The 23,782-nt window shown below is 41.1% G+C and overlaps 1 protein-coding gene across 1 annotated transcript in view; it reads left to right on the forward strand.

Moving 5' to 3' along the window:
• Window positions 1-23,782, forward strand: part of LOC123510420 (melanopsin-like) — an 85,166-nt gene that overhangs the window by 57,401 nt on the left and 3,983 nt on the right. The window contains exons 3-8 of the mRNA XM_045265595.1: window positions 5,579-5,709; window positions 7,403-7,536; window positions 8,523-8,635; window positions 16,373-16,583; window positions 22,940-23,140; window positions 23,606-23,734. Of these exons, the coding sequence (XP_045121530.1) occupies window positions 5,579-5,709; window positions 7,403-7,536; window positions 8,523-8,635; window positions 16,373-16,583; window positions 22,940-23,140; window positions 23,606-23,734 (919 nt within the window). The remainder of the gene's footprint in view (window positions 1-5,578; window positions 5,710-7,402; window positions 7,537-8,522; window positions 8,636-16,372; window positions 16,584-22,939; window positions 23,141-23,605; window positions 23,735-23,782) is intronic.

Genomic DNA, 23,782 nt, shown 5'->3' on the forward strand with positions numbered 1-23,782 from the left:
TTCACAAACACTGACTCACTCCTACTACCCTCACTAACACTCAATCACTCACTCACACTCTCTCACACACCCACTCACCCCCCACCACTTTCACAAACACTTAATCACTCACCAACACACTCGCACACATCTATCACTCAGAAACACACACACACTCACCATAAAGTCACCACAACCAGGCAGTAGGTTCCGCGTATTTTACTTTTCTGGGATTGGAAATTACTGAGGCGTATGTATCCTCAGAGTAGCACGTCTGCCTTCTTCCCCGACATTGGGCCATCAAAGACTTCACGATAAGGCGCTTACGGTATAGTCACTCCGTGGCGCTGAAGAAAGGGAAGGAGACCGGGAAAAGATTAACAAGGAATGAGGAAACCTCGAGGAAATTTCAAAAGGAGAAATGAAGGAGACGAAAGGATGCTACTGTTAAGGATGGAAGGAAAGAAGATGCAATGAACTGAAGGAAGAGAAGGAGACCAGGAAAAGATTGACAAGGAATGGAAAAACCTTGAGGGAAATCTTAAAGGAGAACAGGAGACGAAAGGATGCTATTGTTAAGGATGGAAAGAAGGAAGATGCAATGACTGAAGGAAAGGAAGGAGACCAGAAAAAAGATTGACAAGGAATGGAGAAACCTCGAGGAAAGGTCAAAAGGAGAAATGAAGGAGACGAAAGGATGCTACTGTTGAGGATAAAAGGAAGGAAAATGCAATGGACTGAAGGAAGAGAAGGAGACCAGAAAAAGATTGACAAGGAATAGAAAAACCGTGAGGGAAATTTTAAAGGGGAACAGGAGACGAAAGGATGTTACTGGTAAGGATGGAAGGAAGGAAGTTGCAATGGACAGGAACAATTATTAGAAAAAAAAAAATCAGGAAAGAGAAGAAGTGATTTTAAAGTGACGTTAGAAAGAAATCACAAAGGATCATAAAGGAAGAACAAGCAAAACTTACTTATTGTTCCCAATGACTCCGTGGAAGATATAGAAGAGGAGGAAGAAGAAGAGAAAGAGGAGGAGGAGGAGGAGGAGGAGGAAGGAGAATAGTGACGTATCGGATGTTTAGTGTCTTTTTCTCTGACTCCTTTTCTTATACCTGCACTGAGAGAGAGAGAGAGAGAGAGAGAGAGAGAGAGAGAGAGAGAGAGAGAGAGAGACGGTAAAATCACTCAGGCAGACACAAACAATACAAAACAACTGCCAAGCACCCATCACTTCTCTCTCTCTCTCTCTCTCTCTCTCTCTCTCTCTCTCTCTCTCTCCATCTCCCTTGCCAGTACATTGCGAAGATTAAAAACCACACCAATACATCTCTCTCTCTCTCTCTCTCTCTCTCTCTCTCTCTCTCTCTCTCTCTCTCTCTCTCTCTCTCTCTCTCTCTCTCTCTCTCTCTCTCTCTCTCTCTCTCTCTCTCTCTCTCTCTCTCTCTGTAGAGCTTAATATTTTTCTTACCTGCTATCTTTTTTTATCATTGAGAGAGAGAGAGAGAAAGAGAAAGAAAAAAAATAAGGAGAGAGAAAATAGATGAAGATGATGAAGTGGAAGACAAATTAGATAACCTGAGATTGCTTCTATTTCTGGCGTCACCTGTGCTATCAAGGCTTCAGATGCGTGGATTACCTGCAGGAACCTTAGACTTACCTACTCTGCGCTTACCTGGAACTCATTAACCTTACCTTACCTGGAATCAATGAGTGTATTTATTCGCTTTATTTTGAAACATCTGGATTTTTTTTCTTAGTAGAGGTACCAGGTGATTATTTCTTCTTCTCTTTCTCTCTCTCTTATTTGTGGTTGTCTTATGAAGCTGGCGTTCGCAATATTGGCTTGTGATGGAATGCTGTTCATTAGTGTTCTGTGATCCTTCGTTCGATACCGGTCACTGTCCCTCCAATCATTCCTGTGCATGAGAGAGAGAGAGAGAGAGAGAGAGAGAGAGAGAGAGAGAGAGAGAGAGAGAGAGAGAGAGAGAGAGAGACAGAGAGACAGAGTGATCAAAGGATATTCTACTTTTCGTCTTCCAAATTAGGTTGTCATCTTCGTTATTTTGAGTGTGTGTGTGTGTGTGTGTGTGTGTGTGTGTGTGTGTGTGTGTGTGTGTGTGTGTGTGTGTGTGTGTGTGTGTGGGTGTGTTTGTGTGTGTGTGTTATCTAGTTCCTGTGTGGTGTTGTTGATAGAGGATGGATGATGAAAATGATGAGGAGGATGAGGAGGAAGAGAAAGGAGGGTAGAACTAGGAAGAGGAGGGGAGGGGGGGAGGGAATGAATACAATACCTAATATGGATTGTGGGCTTCATTCTTGAGATTCAGCGTAATGACACAAAGAAGACAATTATGTTTTGATGATAATTCTTGTACAGGGAGGAAGAGAAAGAAAGTAATTTGTGTGTGTGTGTGTGTGTGTGTGTGTGTGTGTGTGTGTGTGTGTGTGTGTGTGTGTGTGTGTGTGTGTGTGTGTGTGTGTGGAGAGATGATAATTAAAAGCTCATATAAAAAGCTCCATTCTTGACTTAAACAAAACATACAGGTGTACAGAAAGATAGACAAGACAGTATACAGAAAGACAGACAGACAGACAGACAGACAGTTCGGATAATAATTAAAGACTAGATGTAAAAGTTTCATTCTTGACTGTAACAAACTATACTAAGAAAGATATAGAATAAAAAGTGCACTAACATACATACAGACAAGCAGACATATACATACATAAAGAAAACTGATTTATTTGCATGCAGACAAACAGACAGATGGACAAAGAAACAAACGAAATGGTAAATAGACAGAAATAAAAGCAAATCCATTAGACAGACAGACAGACAGAGAGACAGAGTGACAGACAGAGAGACATGTAAGAGACTTTGATGAAAGGAAATATAAAAAGTAGGAAGCATTTTTATTGAAGAAGAAACAACATGCAGATATATAATTAGACATAAACAAAGCGAACCCTAATTCATTCACATACAGACAGACAGACAGACAGAGAGAGAGAGAGAGAGAGAGAGAGAGAGAGAGAGAGAGATTGTTTAATGAAAGGAAAGATAAAAAGTAGGAGGTTTTTTTTCAGATTTCTTTGAACTTTCATTATTTCATTGGCATTTTATTTGTAATATTATGGTTTAGCTTTGATGTTCGCTGGATTAAGGTACCTTACGTTAGGTTAAGGTTAAGTTACGTTAGGTTAAGTTAGGTTAGGTTATTCCGGATTGACCCACCACGCTGTCTTTTTTTCATTGATTTAAGTGTATACAAGTTTTTCTCTCATGTGTCCGTTAATCTTTGTCATTTTTCTTATTATTATTCCTGTTTTTTTTCCTTCCATTCCTTCCCATCACTCACGAAACATTTCCCATCCTCTTTCTCTCCCTTATTTCCAACCTTTCGATATCTTCTTTTGATTATTACCACTGCTTTTATCACTATTCCTGTTCTTTTTCTTCTATTTATTCCTATCACTCACCAAAAACTTTCATTCTCTCTCTCTCTCTCTCTCTCTCTCTCTCTCTCTCTCTCTCTCTCTCTCTCTCTCTCTCTCTCTCTCCATTCACTCATGCCCTATATATTTCTGCCCGTAATCATGCCAAATCTATTCTCCAACTTACTAAAACTCTTTCATCAATAGAAAATGTCAAAGTCTTTCCAATTCTAACTCCTCTCGAGATTTCTGGCATCTAGCCAATAATATCTCTAACAACTTTACTTCTTCGTCTTTCCCTCCTTTACTTCATCCAGATGGCTCTACAGCTGTCTCTTCTTTTCTAAAGCTGAACTCTTCGCTCAAACCTTTGCTACCAACTCAACTTTGGATGATTCTGGGCATATTCCTCCTACTCCTCCACCCTCTGACTACTTCATCCCTAAAATTAAAATTCTTTATAAAGACGTTTTCCTGGCCCTCTCTGGCCTTGATTCTCGGAAGGCTTACGGTCCGGATGGAGTCCCTCCTGTTGTTCTCAAAAACTGTGCTTCCGAACTCGCTCACTGCCTGGTCAAACTCTTTCATCTGTGTCTCTCTACTTCTATTTATCCTTCTTGCTGGAAGTTTGCTCACATTCAACCTGTCCCTAAAAAGGTGACCACTCCAATCCTTCTAACTACCGCCCTATAGCTTTGATTTCCTGCCTTTCTAAAGCCTTTGAGTCTATCCTTAATAGGAAGATAATGAGGCATCTATCAGCTCACAACCTTCTCTCTGATTGCCAGTATGGTTTCCGTAAAGGCAGATCTACTGGTGATCTTCTTACTTTCCTAACTGAATCTTGGTCATCCTCTTTTAGGGACTTCGGTGAAACCTTTGCTGTCGGCCTTGACATATCGAAAGCCTTCGATAGAGTCTGGCACAAATCTTTAATTTCTAAACTACCCTCCTACGGATTCTATCCTTCTCTCTGTACCTTCATCTCCAGTTTCCTTTCCGATCGTTCTATTGCTGCTGTAGTAGACGGTCACTGTTCTTCCTCTAAAACTATCAACAGTGGTGTTCCACAGGGTTCTGTCCTATCACCCACTCTCTTTCTATTATTCATCAATGATCTCCTAAATCTGACTCAATGCCCTATCCACTCCTATGCTGATGATACCACCTTGCATTATTCAACAGCGTTCAACAGACGCCCAACCCAACAACAATTAAATGACTCAAGGCGAGATGCTATAGGACGCCTAACTTCTGATCTTTCACTTGTTTCTGATTGGGGCAGAGAAAACCTGGTTTTGTTCAATGCCTCAAAAACTCAATTTCTACAACTATCTACTCGACATAACCTTCCAGACAACTATCCTCTCTTCTTCAATAACACTCAACTTCCCTCTCCTCTACATTAAACACACTCGGTCTATCCTTCACTAAAAATCTAAACTGGAAATTTCACATCTCTACTCTTGCTAAATCAGCTTCCAAGAAGTTAGGTGTCCTGTGGCGTCTTCGTCCATTTTCTCTCCCTCCCAGCTGCTTGCTCTGTACAGGGCCTTATCCGCCCGTGTATGGAGTATGGCTCTCATGTCTGGGGGATCCACACACAGCTTTACTAAACAAGGTGGAATCTAAAGCTTTTCGTCTTATCAACTCTTCTCCTCTAACTGACTGTCTTGATTCTTTAAGTCACCGCCGCAATGTTGCATCTTTATCTGTCTTCTACCGCTGTTTTCATGCTGTCTGCTCTTCTGAACTTGCTAACTGCATGCCTTCCCCCTCCTGCGGCCTCGCTGCACAAGACTCTCTACTTCTTCTCATCCCTATTCTGTCCATCTTCCTAATGCAAGAGTTAACCAGTATCTTCACTCCTTCATTCCCTACACTGGTAAACTCTGGAACTCTCTACCTGTGTCTGTATTTCCACCTGCCTATGACTTAAACTCTTTCAAAAGAGGAGTGTCAAGACACCTCTTACGTTAACTGGACCCTCCTTTTAGATTTTTTTGTTTTTTCTCTTTCTCCTACTTTCCTCTTCACAGGGCCTGGCAACCAGCGGGATTTTTTTTTTTCCCCAACACTTTGTTTTCCCTTGGCCAGTGCCCTTGTAATGTAAAAAAAAAAAAAAAAAATCTTAACTAACTTCCCGTTGCCTCCTTCACAGCTCGCGGGCGCTGCGGTCTCCTTCAAACCTGTTCATTCTCAACCTGGCCGTGAGTGACTTCCTACTGGTGTCAATGATGAGCGCCGTGGTGCATAACTCGCTGCTGGAGGCTCCTGCGATGGGCCGTGTGGGTGAGGCTCCGTGTGTGTGTGTGTGTGTGTGTCTTGGTGTGTTTGTGGAATGTATTTGTGTGTATATAATATTTCTGCTTTTATTACTACACACACATGCGTACACACACACACACACACACACACACACACACACACACACACACACACACACACACACACACACACACACACACACACACACACACACTTTCTCTCCTCTCTCTCTCTCTCTCTCTCTCTCTCTCTCTCTCTGGTGGACCAAAGTTGATATTTTCAGTACGTTTCTGTCTATAAACTTTTTTCTACTACTACTACTACTACTACTACTACTACTACTACTACTACTACTACTACTACTACTACTACTACTACTACTACTACTACTGATATCAATAACAATAATAACGATAATATATGATAATAATGATAATAATAATAATAATAATAATAATAATAATAATAATAATGATAGTAATATACGTATGTTGCCGTTACTCATTACAGTTCATCTACTTTACATATTAATCACTCACCGCTTTTTATTCATACCACTAAACATTCCCTCACAAACTAGCATATAAAACGAAAAAAGATAACATCTCCCCCTTCTAAATATTTCCAATCTTTGACAAACCCAACAAAAAGCACATAGACCAACATTATATAAGAACGTGTCCCTTCATTACCTCAGAAACTTACCGTCCCCTCGTCAGTCTCAAGGGAAAGCGGGCAAGGCTCCTTATCCTCTTTCCCAGGTATTAGTATTTTTTAGGTGAGGATTAGCCGGGAATCGACGGGTATTTTCGTCATAATGAGTGGCAGGTTTGAGGTCACGGCTGAAGGAGAGAGAGAGAGAGAGAGAGAGAGAGAGAGAGAGAGAGAGAGAGAGAGAGAGAGTACAATTCTGGTCCCCACATTTTAGGAAGGATATAGCTCTGTTGGAGTCAGTGCAAAGGAGGATGACTAAAACAGATACAGGGAATGAGGGATATTCCCTATGAATATCATTCCTTAGAGAGATGTAGGTTAAGAGGAGACCTGATATAAGTATTTAAGTGGTATAAGGGTTTTAACAAAGGGGACATGAATGTAGTTCTTAGGATCAGTAGCGGGGTCAGAACCAGAAATAATGGGTTTAAACTTGAAAAATTCAGGTTTAGGAAAGAAATGGGAAGAAACTGGTTTTCAAACAGAGTGGTTGATGAGTGGAACAGTCTCAGTGGTCATGTAGTGAGGGCTGAGTCAATAGGGATTTTTAAAAGAAGGTTAGATAAATTCATGGATGGGGAAGATAGATGGAATTAGGTAGATTAAACACACTGGGACTGCCTCGTATAGGTCTGGCGGCCTCTTGCAGCTTCCCTCTTTTCTTATGGTCTTATGTTCTTATGAGAGAGAGAGAGAGAGAGAGAGAGAGAGAGAGAGAGAGAGAGAGAGAGAGAGTCAAACAATTTCCTAAGTATGTTACTGAGGAAAAAATGTTAAAATGTAATATACTCTCTCTCTCTCTCTCTCTCTCTCTCTCTCTCTCTCTCTCTCTCTCTCTCTCTCTCTCTCTCTCTCTCTCTCTCTCTCTCTCTCTCTCTCTCTCTCTCTCTCTCTCTCTCTTCTTCTCTTCTCTTCTCTTCTCCCTATTTGTCCTTATATTCAGTCTTCCATCTACTTTCTTATTCCTACAGTGGACTTAACCCTTCGCCTTCGCCTCCGTCAGGTTGTGATCTGTACGGGTTCATAGGAGGGCTATCCGGCACCACCTCCATCATGACCCTCGCCGCCATATCGTTCGACAGGTATTTGGTCATCTCCTACCCTCTGGACCCCTTTAAGAAGCTCTCACATCGCCAGGTAAGGCAATGTGTGTGTGTGTGTGTGTGTGTGTGTGTGTGTGTGTGTGTGTGTGTGTGTGTGTGATGCAACGTTGTCTCTAGTTTCTACGTGTGTTAAATTTGTCATGTTAGAGAATATTTTTAATGTTGTTTCTGTATTTTGTCTTTTTTATGTACTTCTATCGTGATTTTCTTCTGTAGTTGAACGTTTACTTTTAGTCTCACCTTTAATCTCGTCTCTCATTAACCTTTTAACTCTTCAAGCTTTCAACTTTTAATAACAGTATAGATTAAATTTTCACACATTTTTACTAACCACATCACCTATTAATTCTACATCAATAAGCCTTATCTCTCCCTCATTGCCTGACTTATTTATCTTTCACACCTAAAACTCTACTTCTACAAGATCATTCATGAAATAATTTACTACACCACCTGCGTACTTCACTCCTTGTAATCTCACCTGTTATTAATTAAACCCTTACCTCTCCTTGACTTATTTACCTTCCACATCTTTAACTTCACTTCTACCACATCACTCTCTTGTAACTTCACCTCATGAAATATTTTACTACACCATCTGTTAACCTCATTCCTTGTAAAGTCACCTGTTATTATTTTCATATTTACCTGTCCTTTATTCCCTCACTAATTCACCTTCCACACCTTTAACTCTCCGCCGTGGTACAGTGGAACCATGCGTGCTTTGGGGTCCGAGGGGTTTCCAAGTGCACGGGTTCGAATTCTGTCCACGGTCCGAGTGTAGGTTGGGCTTCCTCACTCGGGGCAACGGTTTCCTAGCGGGTGGGCTTTGAGATAGGAAGTACCCCAAAAAAGTATACCCTTTAGCCCATAAATTCCCGTGAAAACCACACATGGTATAAAGAAAAGAAAAAAACGCTTCCATTTCATCGCATCACTCTTGAAATAGTTAACTGCATTGTTTAACCTCACCTGTCATTAATCTCTTCTCCAAGTAACCTCACCTATTTCCCCACTCAGGTGCTTGCCATTATCCTCGCTACCTGGCTGTACTCCTTCACCTTCTCCGTTATGCCTTTAGTTGGGTTCTCGGACATCAACTATTCTCCTGAAGGATACCTCACCACCTGCAGGTATGTGGCGCCCTTGGGAGAGTCCTATAGCTTCCTTCATTTCCTTCACTCCTTACTCCTATTAGTGTTTTTATAAGGATTCTTTGTGGTATGTGCTGTAGATTTTAACCCCTTCAGTATTGAGACGAAGTTTTACCATGAGATTTGTGTAAAATTATACCAGTTTATTGACATTAGGAAGGGTCTATAAAGGTCACAAAATTGATAAGTTTTACCATGAGATTTGTGTAAGATTAGACCAGTTTAGTGACATTAGGAAGGGTTTATTAAGGTCACAAGATTAATAAGTTTTACCATGAGATTTGTGTAAGATTAGACCAGTTTATTGACATTAGGAATGGTCTATGGAGGTCACAAGATTAATGGCCACGGTCTTCACTATTCTAATCGCGACATAAGTTTCTGAAGCTGTATAAAATCGCCGAATAGTAAGTAGAAGGAATATTATAACGCGTCGTGGTCCTCAAGAGTTCGGGAGTGGGGTTAGTGCGATGTTTTCCTGTTTTTTTTCTTTTTTTCTTTCTTTTTCTTTTTCCCCTTTTAGTCTTCTTTTTTTGTTTGTCTTCACCACAGCGTCACTTTTTCAGTCTGTTTTTCTTTCTTTTGTTTGTGTGTGTAGGTGTTATTTCTCTCTCTCTCTCTCTCTCTCTCTCTCTCTCTCTCTCTCTCTCTCTCTCTCTCTCTCTCTCTCTCTCTCTCTCTCTCTCTCTCTCTCTCTCTCTCTCTCTCTCTCTCAACAACAAAGGTCATAGGGGACTTGAGAGAGAGAGAGAGAGAGAGAGAGAGAGAGAGAGAGAGAGAGAGAGAGAGAGAGAGACTAGGTACGTACCACTTGAGACTTTCGGCTCTAAAAGAAAAAAAATCGTAATAAAAAATGGAGCAAAACATGAAAACCGAAAATAAAAGCTAGTGAACTTTATTGTTTTCGAGATTTTTTTTTTTTAGTGGTACTCAAATAAGATTACAAAGGAAAACAAAGAGTACAAGCACCAAGAGACGCCCACACACAGGTCCTTTCTAGGCTGTTTGAATCCACTTCTCTGCACCAAAAGTAAACCAGTGTTCTCAATTTTTCATCCTTTTCACTGGCAAGCTTTCGTATCGCTCCCTCTCCCCCGCCCTTTGCCTCTGTATTTTTCCGTTTTCTGCCTAAACTGTTTCAAGAGCGAAGTTTTAATACACTTTTCAGTTTCTTGGGATAAAAATTTTCACTAGTCTTTGGGAACTGACGAATTTTGTGGACGTTTTATTTATTTCCCAGTTGTCGAGTGGTTTGAAGTTACCTGCATGTCACCATGACAGCCAGGTTCTAGGTGGTTACACTAAAGATGATGCGCTTGGGTGGTGATATGGGCTCTAATATGGGTACCACTATCAATAAAATTGCCTGCGCCACTAATGAGAGGAAGCTTAACCGCGCTTCCCATATATACTCTTCAAGTATGCCAGCAGGCGCTATAGACCATAACAAAAAAAGAAAAAAAATTATCAGTCTTCTTTTGTGTAAGGAATGTCAAGAGAAAATTAATTGTCGTCTTTGGGAGTTGACGCCTTTTGTGGGCCTTTTTTTCACCCTTATTTATTTATTTTTTCCCAGAGTCACCATTTACGTAAATGTCAAGAGAAAGTTTAATTGTGAAGCTTGAGAGATAATTAGATATCTTCGCTGATTCCTTACCTCTTTTTTATGTTAATTTCTTAATTTTTTCAGTCGTACAGAGGCATAGATTTCCAGCCAGTCCCTCATCACTTCTCACAACTTTCTTCACCTCTTCACTTCATCAATGAGACACGCATAGACTATCCTACCAAGACCTTACCTTCTGTTAACCTTCACTTCTTCATGTCTTCAGTCAAAAACACGCGATTTCCTGCTTAATTTTTATCATTCCTTCTAATCCCCTTCATTTTCTCACTTCTTTCGTCAAACGTGAAAAAAAAATCCTGTTTATTCCTTCTCGCGGCTTCGTAACCTCTTTCACTTCCTCTCTCTCTTACATATGCCTACATTACCTACCAGTTTATTTGATTTTCCTTATAACCTCTCTCACGTTTTCTTTTTCTTAGTTACGTGGGTTAAAATTTCCTTGCAATTACTTACTACGACTATCAATATCGTGCACTTTCTCACTTGCTTTCTCAGACATAAATTTCCTGTCACTTACTTTACTGTACTCACTCACTCACTCACTCACTCACTCACTCACTCACTCACTCACTCACTCACTCACCACACACACACACACACACACACACACACACACACACACACACACACACACACACACACACACACACACACACACACACACACACACACACACACACACACACACACATCTCTCTCTCTCTCTCTCTCTCTCTCTCTCTCTCTCTCTCTCTCTCTCTCTCTCTCTCTCTCTCTCTCTCTCTCTCTCTCTCTCTCTCTCTCTCTCTCTCTCTCTCATTCATTCATTCATTCATTCATTCATTCACATACTCACACACTCACTCACTCACACACTCACTCACTCACACACTTATTCACTCACTCATTCATTCACTAACTTCCAATCCTTGAAATCACGAGGCTGCCTTGTTGACGTAAGCCTCTCTCAGTTCTGACTAAATTTGGGAGTCTAGAAATCTATTAAAATCTTCGTTTTTAGAATTGGCTTGAAGAGACGTGAAGGAGAAGATTTTGAGGTGTGCTGCGGTGGCCTATAGGACAGACAGGGGCTTGGAGATAAAGGAAGCATTTGTGTGTGTGTGTGTGTGTGTGTGTGTGGGGGAGGATGGATGTGTGTGGGTGTGTGTGGGTGTTATTTTCGTCTTCACTTTCACTCTTTCTCGTCTTCTTATTTCTCTGTCAAACGGTAATAATCTTTCTCTTCTTTTCTTCTTTTCTTTCCCTTTTTCTTGCCATGATATGCTATTCAGATTAGGTTTAGGTTTGACTTTGGTTAAGGTTAGGGTTGGTTAGGTAAGTTAGGTTAAGTTAAGGTAGTGTAGCATATATTAAATTAGTTAGTTTAATCCCTTCAGTACCATGACGCGTTGCCATATTCATTCTGCTTAGTATATGGTGATTTTATACAGCTTCAAAAATTAATGGGAGATTGAAATAATGAAGACTGAGAGCTTAATCTTCTGACCTCCATAGACCCTTCCTAATATCAATAAAATGGTCTAATTGTACTCAAATCTCGAGGTAAAGAATGTGTCCCAATATTGAAGGGGTTAAGTTAGGTTAGGTTAGGAAATAACTTAGAAGTCAAATAAGTGAATGGTGGTGACAGGTGCAAACTAGCGGACATTTTCAATACAGAGACTGCCACGTGAATTCCTGATGGCTCCTTGCAGCATGTCTTGTCCTCAGAAATACATTAACACAAGGTATCAGTAACTATTATTCTATTTCCTCTTCAGCCATCCCTCGCAGTCCCTTTAGGCAGTTATTTTTATACAGAAACTGCCACGTGTAGGTCTGACGGCTCCTTGCAGCTTCCCTAGTCTTCTTACGTCCTCAAAATGATAGGATAAGATAATAGAATAAGAATAAAATAAAATCACTGTCAGATTTCAACAATAACAATCCTTCGTTCCGTCAAGCAGAAAGTTTTATATGTAGGCTTAATGGTTTCTGTCACCTTCCTTTGTCTTAAAGTACGAAATCAAAGTCTCAAAAACTATTAATATATTTTCAGCCTTAGCCATCCCTCTTTCTTCCCCACTCACCTGAAAAGTTGAAATCAAATAGCCTCAACAACAACAACAACAACAACAACAACAACAACAACAACAACGACAGAAACAACAATGAAAAAAAAAAACTATTACTATATTTAAGCTTTAGCAATCTTTCTCTCTCTCTCTCTCCCCTCTACTCACCTGAAAAATCGTTGAAATTAAGCAGTCTCAACAAAAAAAATAAGGAACTATTACTATATTTCAGCCTTAGCCATCTCACTCTCTTCCCCCTCACCAGAAAAGTGGGTGGAATCAACCAGTCTGAACAAGAACTATTACTATATTTCAGTCTTAGCCATTCCTCTCTCATCTTTCTCACCTAAAAAAATTAGTGAAATCAAAGTCTCAATAACAACAAACAAGAACTATTACTATATTTCAGCCTTAGCCATCCCACAGTCTTCCCACTCACCAGAAAAGTGGGTGAAATCAACCAGTCAGTGTTTCAGCCTTAGCTATTCCTCTCTCATCTCCCTCACCTTAAAAACTCAGTAGAAATCAGTCTCAACAACAACAAAAACAAGAACTATTACTATATTTCAGCGTTAGCCATTCCACTCTCTTCCCCCTCACCTGAAGACTCCACCTGTTGCCGCTGAGACAAATTAGTACCACACCTCAGTAATTTTTCCGGTGCCTTGCCTTAATTGACCTCACTCTCGCCTGCCTCGGGGGAACACAGAGCCAAGTGCACCTGTTTCCTAAGGCTCAGATTACGGTATGGTGAGAAGAGAGGGTCGACTCTAAGGGTTTGAGTTCCTTCTTTTGTTTCTCGCCCTCAGAAGTGGTTAATGGAGATCCTAACGAGAGATTTTCCTTCGTGTTTAAGCAGCGTTCTGTAAGAGATCCTTGTGTCCTATTTTTTTTCTTTCTCTCTCTCTCTCTCTCTCTCTCTCTCTCTCTCTCTCTCTCTCTCTCTCTCTCTCTCTCTCTCTCTCTCTCTCTCTCTCTCTCTCTCTCTCTCTCTCTCTCTCTCTCTCTCTCTCTCTCTCTCTCTCTCTCTCTCTCTCTCTCTCTCAACACCCTCCTCCTCCTACCTTACCTATCTACCTCCTCCTCCTCCTCCTCCTCCTCCTCCTCCTCCTACTCCTCCTCCTCCTCCTCCTCCTCCTCCTCCTCCTCCTCCTCCTCCTGCGTCAGTATTACCTGCCATTATCACTAGTGGACCCTTCAAACTCACGGCTCTCTCCCTTCTCTTCCCCTCTTCTCTCTCCCTCTCCCCTCCTCGGCTGTCTTAGGGGAAGCTAGTATATGAAGTGAACTGAGGGAGGCGAAGAAGGGCTGAGTAAATATGACTGAAGTGCTGGAGTCGATTTTCTTAATATTGACTTCACCCCTTCAGTACTGAGACCCATTTTTTACTTTGATTTTTTGGTGTCATTAGGCGATTTTATTTGCATTAAGAATAGTCTAAAGAGGTCAAATGAATAATGGCTTGAGTCTTCACTATTCTAATCCCAATACATGTTTCTGACGCTGTATAAAATTCCCAAATAGTAATCAGAATTTATGTGGAAACGCGTCCTGGTACTGAAGAGATTAAGGAAATGTATTAATTTAACCTTTGATGAAATACAGATAGAGATTAGGAACGTAAAAAGCGAGGAAGTAATTAAGATTGGCGTTTTTTAACAATGATGTCACTGTAATGTGCTTCTTAAATGTAAATAAGCAACAGAGTGGATGGCTAATTACTTTTGACCTTTGCTAACGTACAGAGGCAAAAAAAAAATATATTAAGTAAGGAAGTGAGTTTATAACATTGACATCACTGTATGTAGTAAACTAATTAGACAAAGAAAAATAAATAATTCATATAGATAAGCTCTTTTCATATTTACTAAACTACAAAGGAAATTTCTTGAGTATATGAAGTGAGGAAATGAGTCAGACTGAAGTGAGCTTATAACATTGATATCACTGCAATAAACCAATGAGATAAACACAGGAGGGGGAAAAATAATATCTTTGAAGTGACAATGGTACACAAAATAAGTGTTTTCAAAGTTTTTTATGTGGTAATGGGAAGGATTGACTACAGAGGGAAGGAATCTAATGCTGGTCACGTTTTGAGAAGGAAAAAGGTGAGTTTGTGTCGGAAAAATATTTAAGAGGATTTGTCTTGTCTTTTTATGGAGGAAAAGTTTGAGTACATAGTTATTGTTTTATGGGTTGCGGGAATGGATGTTAGTGAGAGAGAAAGAGAGAGAGAGAGAGAGAGAGAGAGAGAGAGAGAGAGAGAGAGAGAGAGAGAGAGAGAGAGAGAGAGAGAGAGAGAGAGACCAACTAACCTTCATTTCCTTTCCCTTTCATTCAGTTTATTACTCTTCTTTATGTCACTTCCTCTTTCTCCATCTCTCATTCTCTCCCTCTCTCCCTCGTTACCTGCGCCACACACACACCTGCCGTGCGTCAGGTGTGCGAAATGTCACCCATTCTTTGTTATTTTATTACATTAACTTTTAATTTTTTTCACAAGAATAATAATTGTGATATTTTAATTTCTACTGTTTTTTTTTTCATTTTTTTTTTCATGTGTTTATCTCTTCTCTTCCACTATTCCTTCTCTTTCTTCTTTTAATCTGGATGTTTGTTCATTTTTTTTCCATCTACAGTTACATATATTTTTTTTTCTCCTCTATGCGTCTCTCACTCTCTTATTTGTTGTCTTATATCTCTTATTGCAAGATAGATGTAGTTATCGGTTTCGTAAGGGCCAATACATCTGCTGCTGTTTGTATTTTCTTCGCGTACTTTAATGTCTATCAGTATTTCAATATGATTTTCTTTTTCTTTTATTTTTCTATCATTCATTCTTCCTTATTTTTTCTTTTATTTTATCTCCTTTATTTTTTCTTTCCTTCCTTTCTACACTGTATCTTTTCACCTCTTTCATTTCCTGTTGTTATTTGTTTCATCTCTCCTTTCTTCCTTCTCTTCCTTAATGGTTCTCCTTATCTTTATGTCTTTCTATCTCTCCTTCCTATAGCCTTTCTCATAGCATCTCATTATCTCTTCCATTACCTGTTGACTATCAGCTATCTTTTCCTTCTTTCTACTTTCCCTCCTTCATAGCATCTTTCTACCTCGTACTCCAATTTCCTCTTCTTTCTCTCTCTGCACTTTATTTTTTCCTTCTCTCATTCATTCTTGTTCCATCTGTCCATTTTTCTTACCTACCTTACAGCATGTATTTAATCTTTCCCTTACCTCATCTCTACGTCTCTCCTTCCTCCCTTCTCTTCCTGTATTTTCTCCCTGTGTTAATCAACGTTTCTCTTTCTGTCTCATGAAATGTCTCTTAAACAAAATTCTTAATCCCTTCAATACTGGGATACATTTTAACCTTGAGATTTGTATGCGATTAGACCATCTTATTGACATTAGGAAAGGTCTATGGGGGGTCAGAAGATTAATGGTCCCAGTCTTCATAATTTTAATCCCCCATCATAAGTTTCCGAAGCTGTATAAAATCAACAAATAGTAAGCAGAATGAATATGGAAAAGCGTCATGGTACTGAATGGGTTAAGATCAGTAATCAGGAAAGAACAAGGTATATAATGATTTCAGTAAAGAAAGGAAGGCATTGGTTCTCATACAGAGCGGTGGATGAAGGGAATAGATTCAGCAATCAGGTGGTTTAGTGCTGAGTAATAGGAGAGCATTGAAATATTACACAAATCTATGGATGTGGATGATAGGTGGAAATATGTGGGCATGTTTCATAAAGAGAGAGAGAGAGAGAGAGAGAGAGAGAGAGAGAGAGAGAGAGAGAGAGAGAGTTCTTTCTGCTTCCCTTATTTGTATTATGTTCTCTCTCTCTCTCTCTCCCCTCATCTCTTCCTTTCACCGTATCTCTCCTCTCCAGCAGCTTTGACTACCTTTCTGAATCGACCAACACGCGTATTTTTAGGTTCTTGCTGCCTTCCTTATTTGTATTATGTTCTCTATCTCCCTCCCTTCCCCTCTTCTCTCCCTCTCACAGTATCTCTCCATCTCTCCAACAGCTTTGACTACCTTTCCGAGTCGACCAACACGCGTATTTTTATCTTCGCCTTCTTCGTGGCTGCGTGGGTGCTGCCTCTCAATATCATCGTCTTCAGTTACCTCTCCATCGTCAGCACTGTGTCCAAACAGGAGCGCTACTGTCGCACCTGCCAGGGCTCCTTCTCTTCCTCCTTCAAGCACCAGAGACTCAAGAGGAAGGAGGGAGTAGAGGTGAGTGAAGTGGGTTAGAGGATGATAGTAGTAGTGGTAGTGGTAGTGGTGGTGGTAGTGTTGTTGGTGTGCCTTGCCTTTCTTTTTTTTTTATTAATAGTTCCAAAGGGAAGGATAGTATAGTGAGGCATGGTGGGCTAGTAGTAGTAGTAATAGTAATAGTAGTAGTAGAAATAGTAGGAGTAGTAATAGTAGTAGAAGTAGTAGTGGTAGTGGTGGTGGCAGTGGTGGTAGTGGTGGTTGTGGTAGCTTGTTTTTAGTGTGTCTTCTTAAGGGAATGCCACCTTCAATGGGGCTTTTGTTTTTTGTAGTTTTGTTGCCCTTAGCCAGAGGCCCTCTTATATAATATAAAACAGTAGTAGTAGTAGTAGTAGTAGTAGTAGTAGTAGTAGTAGCAGCAGCAGTAACAGCAGTACCAGTAATAGTAGTGAGTGTTCCTGTTGTTGTATTGGTGGTGACATAGCATACAAAGAAAATAAAAAAAAACATTCTTTTCCAGACACACACGACCAAATAACACATAACACATATCAGAGAGAGAGAAAAAAAAAAAGAGAGAGCACCCAAAGAACTCGCTCTCTTCCTCCTCTCATCCCCTCTCCCCCTTCCCCCTTTCTCTCTCTCTCTCTCTCTCTCTCTCTCTCTCTCTCTCTCTCTCTCTCTCTCTCTCTCTCTCTCTCTCTCTCTCTCTCTCTCTCTCTCTCTCTCTCTCTCTCGCCTGTCATGCGGTAGAGAGAAGCACAAATTGAAAGGGTGCCGCGGAAGTTTCATCGGAGCGTCCCTGCAATGTGAGTCTTATTGTTGTCACTTACCCTGAGACGTATCGCTGGGCAGGCCTGTATAACTCTGGCGTTTTGGTGAAGGGAAGCGTGAAGTGACGTGATTGGTTTACGTACAATTGTCTAGTTTTGTAACACGAGAATTGGAAAGAAATGGGTTTTGTGTTTTGAGTTAATGAATTGTAGGATTTGTTGATGTTTTTTTTCTGTCTTTTTATTGTTTTTTGCTTTTTTCTTTTACTTTTTTTCATTTTTCTCTTCGTTTGTGAGTTATTTCCATGCTTTCTGTCGTTTGTTTTTCATTGTTTTATTTTCTATGTGACTGCCTATATGTCTGTCTGTCAATCACTTTTTCTTCTCCTCTCCTCTCCTCTCCTCTCTTGTCCTCTCCTCTCCTCTCCTCTCCTCTCTCTCCTCTCCTTCCCCTCCCTCCCTTCCCTCCCACTAGCTCACTTCCCTTCCCTCCCACACACACTTACCTTAACAGTTCCCTTCTCATCGCAGACTCACGTGAACCAAACCCTTGAACTCTTGGCGCCAGCAGGAGAGGCAGGATCTAATAGTCTGTCAACAAACACGTGAGGGAGATGAGGTGAAGAAGGCGAGGAAGCAGAGGTTAATAAGAGAAGACAATCGCTAAGTCAAGGAGGATTTTCTGCTCACGAGTGGGGTTTAGTGCACTAGGTCGAGTAGGGAGTGGGAGAAGGTGAGATGTCGAGTGTATTGTGGAGAGAGAAAGGTGAGAAAAGGGAGCGAAACAGGAGAAAGTAATGAGGAAGTGACAGGAATTGATTGAAGGAGATTGAGGAGAGAGATATAAAGGAAAGTAATGAGATAGTGACAGGTATTGGTTAGGAAAAAGAGAGAGAAAGAGTGAAGATGTGACAGGAAGTGGGAGGAGGAAAAAAAAAGAGGAAAGGGAGAAATGAAGAGGAAAATAATGTCACACATCCTTTTCTAACATCCACCCCTCATTCATTCCTCACTCACACATTCACTCATCATTCTCTCCTCTCCCTCTTTTTTTATGGAAAAGGGAAAAAAATAGAAAAAGGCCCACTTGATTGCCATTTCCCTAAAAGATTAATAGAGTTATGTATGGGACAAATGCCTTGAAACCTCCGTCATAAAAGAAGTCAAGTCATAGGAAGATTGAAATACAGAAGGCAGGGAATTCCAGAGTTTACCAGAGAAAGGCATGAATGATTGAGAGTACTGGTTAACTTTTGCATTAGAGAGCTAGAGAGAGAATAGGAGTGAGAGGAAGAAGAAAGCCTTGTGGAGCGAGCCTTACCTCTTACCTCACGCTTCATTCTACAGCTCTAAGTCCTCCACACGTTGCCTTCCTTCACCCGCCTACAGGAGAGAGAAAAGGCTTACCACTTGGGGAAAAATCCATTACAACACAGCACTCCATTTCTCCCACTTTCCTTAATGACTCGGAAACAAACCAACATTTCCCACTGGACACGAGGCATAAGAAATTTACTCTTTTCCGATGAGAGAATAGAGGAGGAGAAAGAAAAGGAGGGGGGGAAAGTTTGTGGAGGAGGGGAAAATAGTGGAGTTTTTTTTATTTTATTCCTCATAATGCCTTCTTTTCTGTGTCTCGAGGCTTTAGGAAGTAGAAGGATGTGTGTTAAAGGGGGAATATGAAGCATTAACGTGTACATGTGTGTGTGTGTGTGTGTGTGTGTGTGTGTGTGTGTGAGAGAGAGAGAGAGAGAGAGAGAGAGAGAGAGTCACATTACTAATCAAACCCAGTCAAAGACAACCTAATCATATAATTTCTACAACAACATGACACAAAAATCAAATTTGGTTATAGCATCGAACGAATTACTCTACAAGGTCACGAGTAAGGTCAGATCACTAAGGTCACGCGGAGGTCAGAAGGTGCGTCTATAAGACTTGTCGCTGGAGGCCAGAGTGACACACATTACTGGCCCGAAGACAAGTTATTTCCTTGTGCAAAGACACGAGAACGGGAGGAAACTTTGTAGATTAAAAGTAAACAGGCGCCGTGATAGGAGTAGAAGACGAAGTAATGGGAAAAGAAGGACAAGAACAAAACAACAAGACCAGAAACGACAACAACTTCTTAACAAACAAGAAAAGAAAGTAAACAATTAAAAGCATGTTATTGAACGGTACGAGAGAGAGAGAGAGAGAGAGAGAGAGAGAGAGAGAGAGAGAGAGAGAGAGAGAGAGAGAGAGAGTAGGCGATTACATAATACATATACCAAGAAGCTTGTTGGTTTGTAATGAGGATATCAAGTTATGGAGAAAATTTGTTCTCTCTCTCTCTCTCTCTCTCTCTCTCTCTCTCTCTCTCTCTCTCTCTCTCTCTCTCTCTCTCTCTCTCTTTCCAGACCTGATTAGCAAGATAAAACAGAGACCATCGATTCTTTCCATTATTATTACTAAGATTTTTTTTACACCCTCGTGCACATCCACCCACTCTCCCACCCATCCACCCACCTACTTGTTCATCGACCGACCCTCTCACCCTTCTTCCTACCCTCCCTTCCTTCCATTCACTGATAGATAGACAGAGACATTCAGTTCACAGACTCTCTCAGCACTGTTTGCCCGAGGGAGAGTAGACACAGGTATAATCTTTCAGAATATTCCATGTACAGGTATTTACACTAAACCAAGACAGTCTTGCATACACACACACACACACACACACACACACACACACACACACACACACACACACACACACACACACACACACACACACACACACACACACACACACACACAGAGAGAGAGAGAGAGAGAGAGAGAGAGTCCAGTCCTCTGCAGTCGCCAAGGGAATTAAGTTCTGACCGTGCTACTGCAAGACTCCGTGTGATCCCGGCTGCTCCTCTGTCCATCATCGTCAGCGTTCCCTTGCTGACACCGTGACCAGCTCGCAAATATAAGACTTCCTAACACATTTCTTGCATCAATCAGAGTATCAAATAATTGTGAATTAAATGAATAAAACATATCATGGGGACAAAATGCATACAAATGTTACTGTACTTAATTATGATAAAGTACATGTACTCTAACAACAACAGATTCCAACACCGAGCCCGTGAGAGTGGAAACTGACCTCTGTATGGTCCCCTGACGCAGCTGTATGAGAAGGACAAAGAATGCAAAATGATAGAAGCAACAGCCCAGTTCTTATGGTTATTTGTGGGGAAACAATAAAATAATAATGTACTTACAAATCATGCCATAACAAACCTAACCCAATCTGACCCAGCTTAACCTAACCATATCTAACATAGTGTAACCTACCCTACCCTGCCCTACCCTAACTCAACTAGTAGCGCGGTGTGACCTTTCGAAACTAATTACACTGATAAGGGAAGGCTATTAATTAACGAGATGAAGGGGAGAAAAGAGGGTTTAAGCACTGCCCTTGACTTAATTAAGAGTGCTGTGTGTGTGTGTGTGTGTGTGTGTGTGTGTGTGTGTGTGTGTGTGTGTGTGTGTGTGTGTGTGTGTGTGTGTGTGTGTTTTCTGAAAGATTGGAGTGTGTTGGACTGAAGATTTGAGTGTTGCGTGTTTTTCTATAGAGTTTTTAATACGTTGCGTTCATTTCTGAAAAATTTGAGTGTATTGAGTGCAAGAATAGTGTGTATTGAGTGTGTTTCTTAAAAGTTTTAGTGTGTTTAGTGCAAGATTGAAGCGTTGATTGCGTTTCTATAACATTAGAGTGTGTTGAGTACAAAATTTGAGTGGAGAGTGTTTCTACTACATACGAATATATTAAGAGCAAGATTAGCGTATTGAGTGAGTTCCTAAAAATATTTGAGTATATTTAGTGCAAGATTCCAGTGTTGCGTGGGTTTATGTAAGATTTGAGTGCAATGACTGTGTAGAGTGTAAGAAGTGCATGTCATTGCTCTCTCTCTCTCTCTCTCTCTCTCTCTCTCTCTCTCTCTCTCTCTCTCTCTCTCTCTCTCTCGTAACACAGTTAGGCGGCTCAGTGACTATTTACAAACGCTCTTCGTCACGCACTGTATTACGTTCCCTTGCCTCATTAGCGCCTGCTTATCCCTCGGGGGCACCGCTCCCTTAGATGGCCGGAAGCGCTTTGATATTTTGTCTGTTGTTTGTCTTTGCTTGTATGTTATTTTCTTTTCTTTTTCCTTTTTATTTGTTTTTTTCGTTTCTCTTTGTGTACTTTTTTTCCCTTTTTTCTTTTGTTTTATTCACTTTCCGGTTTTTTTTATGTGGTTTCGTTTCCTATGTTTTTTTTATCGTGTTTTTTTTGTAATCTTTTTTTTTGTTACTTTTCTTTCTTTTGATCTGTTTCTCTCGACTATTTTTGTTCTTAGTTTTCTTTTTTCTTTACGATATTTCTTTCTCTCTATTTAGTTATTTTTCAATTTTTTTTCTCATCTTTCGTAATGTGGGTTTTCGTTTTTTTCTGTTTTTCTTAATCTTTTTTTCATAATCTCTTTTCATTACTTTCTTTTGATTTGTTTCATGACGTTTTTTTTTTTCTCTACTCAGCAACATTTTTTTTTTTATCTATTCATTGTTCCATATTGCTCTTTTCAACTTTCCAACTCTTCTTTCTGTCTATCTCCCATAAGAACCAACATTTAACAACAACAACAACAACAACAAACACCTACCCACCCACCCACCCACCTATCCCCCCAACACACATACACAGATAGATAGATAGATAGATAGTTTATTGACCACAGAGTACAGGAATATCAATCTTAATACCCAAAGCAATTATAACTTCATAGATAAGCAGAAAAAATATCATGCAGTCCAAGGAAAGGGACAACTCCTAAGTACTAAGTCGGTGTAAAGGATAGGAAACATGTAATAAGTTCACACACACACACACACACACACACACACACACACCCGGTAGCTCAGTGGTTTGAGCGCTGGCTTCACAAGCCAGATGACCGGGGTTTGATTCCCCGACCGGGTGGAGATATTTGGGTGTGTCTCCTTTCACGTGTAGCCTCTGTTCACCTAGCAGTGAGTAGGTACGGGATGTAAATTGAGGAGTTGTGACCTTGTTGTCCCGGTGTGTGGTGTGTGCCTGGTCTCAGGCCTATCCGAAGATCGGAAATACGGGTAACGTCTGGCTGTCTCGTCAGAGACTGCAGCAGATCAAACAGTGAAACACACACACACACACACACACACACACACACACACACACACACACACACACACACACACACCGCATAGCGTAGTGGTTAGCACGCTCGACTCACAATTGAGAGGGCCGGGTTCGAATCCCGGTAAGCAGCGAGTTAAATGCGCAAGTCTTTTAATGGGTAGCCCCTGTTCACCTAGCAGTAAATAGGTACGGGATGTAACTCGAGTGGTTGTGGCCTCGCTTTCCCGGTGTGTGGAGTGTGTTATGTGGTCTGTCCTACCCGAAGATCGGTTTATGAGCTCTGAGCTCGCTCCGTAATGGGGAAGACTGGCTGGGTGACCAGCAGACGACCGAGGTGAATCACACACACACACACACACACACACACACACACGTATCTGATCTCACACCCGCACTTGCTCCTCTTCCTGCAGTTGAAGCTGACAAAGGTGGCCTCGGGTATCATCGCTCTCTGGGTCTTAGCGTGGACGCCCTACTCGGTGGTGGCTCTGCTTGGGATCTTCAGGCAGCGAGCGGTCATCACCCCCCTTGTCTCTATGTTACCGGCTTTATTTTGCAAGACCGCTGCCTGCTTGGATCCTTTCATCTACGCTCTCTCGCATCCTCGCTTCAAGGTAATTACTCTCGCAGGTGTGGTCAGGTGAAGGCAGGTGTTGGGTGTAAGTGTGGTCAAGGTTTGGTTGTATGACTGAAGCAAGTGTGGTTTTTGTTGGTATGTTTGAACACTGAATGAACGCATGTGTTTTGAAGGGCCATTACTGTCACCTGTTACGTGTTTGAGATCTATGTTCGTGCTATATTGGGTGAGCTTTAGTGAGAATGTGAAAGGTTGTGAGTTAAAACGAGAATTTCTAACACTCCTTATGTATTGGACTGAAAATTAAATAGGTCCTGCTTATAATTAATTTTCTAGGGAAGTAAGGAATTAAGCGAGGACAATAACGTTCAGAGTATTTCAATCTTTATTTGCAGTTACGAAGATGAAGTCAGTTTAAGAATTGTAGCCACGAAGCATTGATACAAACAAAAGTCATGTTTCCCGCGCCACACATAGTCACCATCACATTCTTTCCCCGTAGGCGGAGCTGGCCAACAGGTTGGTGCGACGCCGGCAACTGCTGGGTGGCATGCTGAACGGCATCACGCAGGGCTTCTCTGTCAGCACCTTCAGCGAGATTCGGGAGGAGCGGGAGCTGTCTGACGTGCAGGTGAGGTGTGTCGGGGTTTTGTTGTGTAGTGTAGGCGTGCCCTGTGCA

The sequence above is a fragment of the Portunus trituberculatus genome, chromosome 29 (assembly GCF_017591435.1).
Source record: "Portunus trituberculatus isolate SZX2019 chromosome 29, ASM1759143v1, whole genome shotgun sequence".
In the NCBI taxonomy this organism is placed as follows: Eukaryota; Metazoa; Arthropoda; class Malacostraca; order Decapoda; family Portunidae; genus Portunus; species Portunus trituberculatus.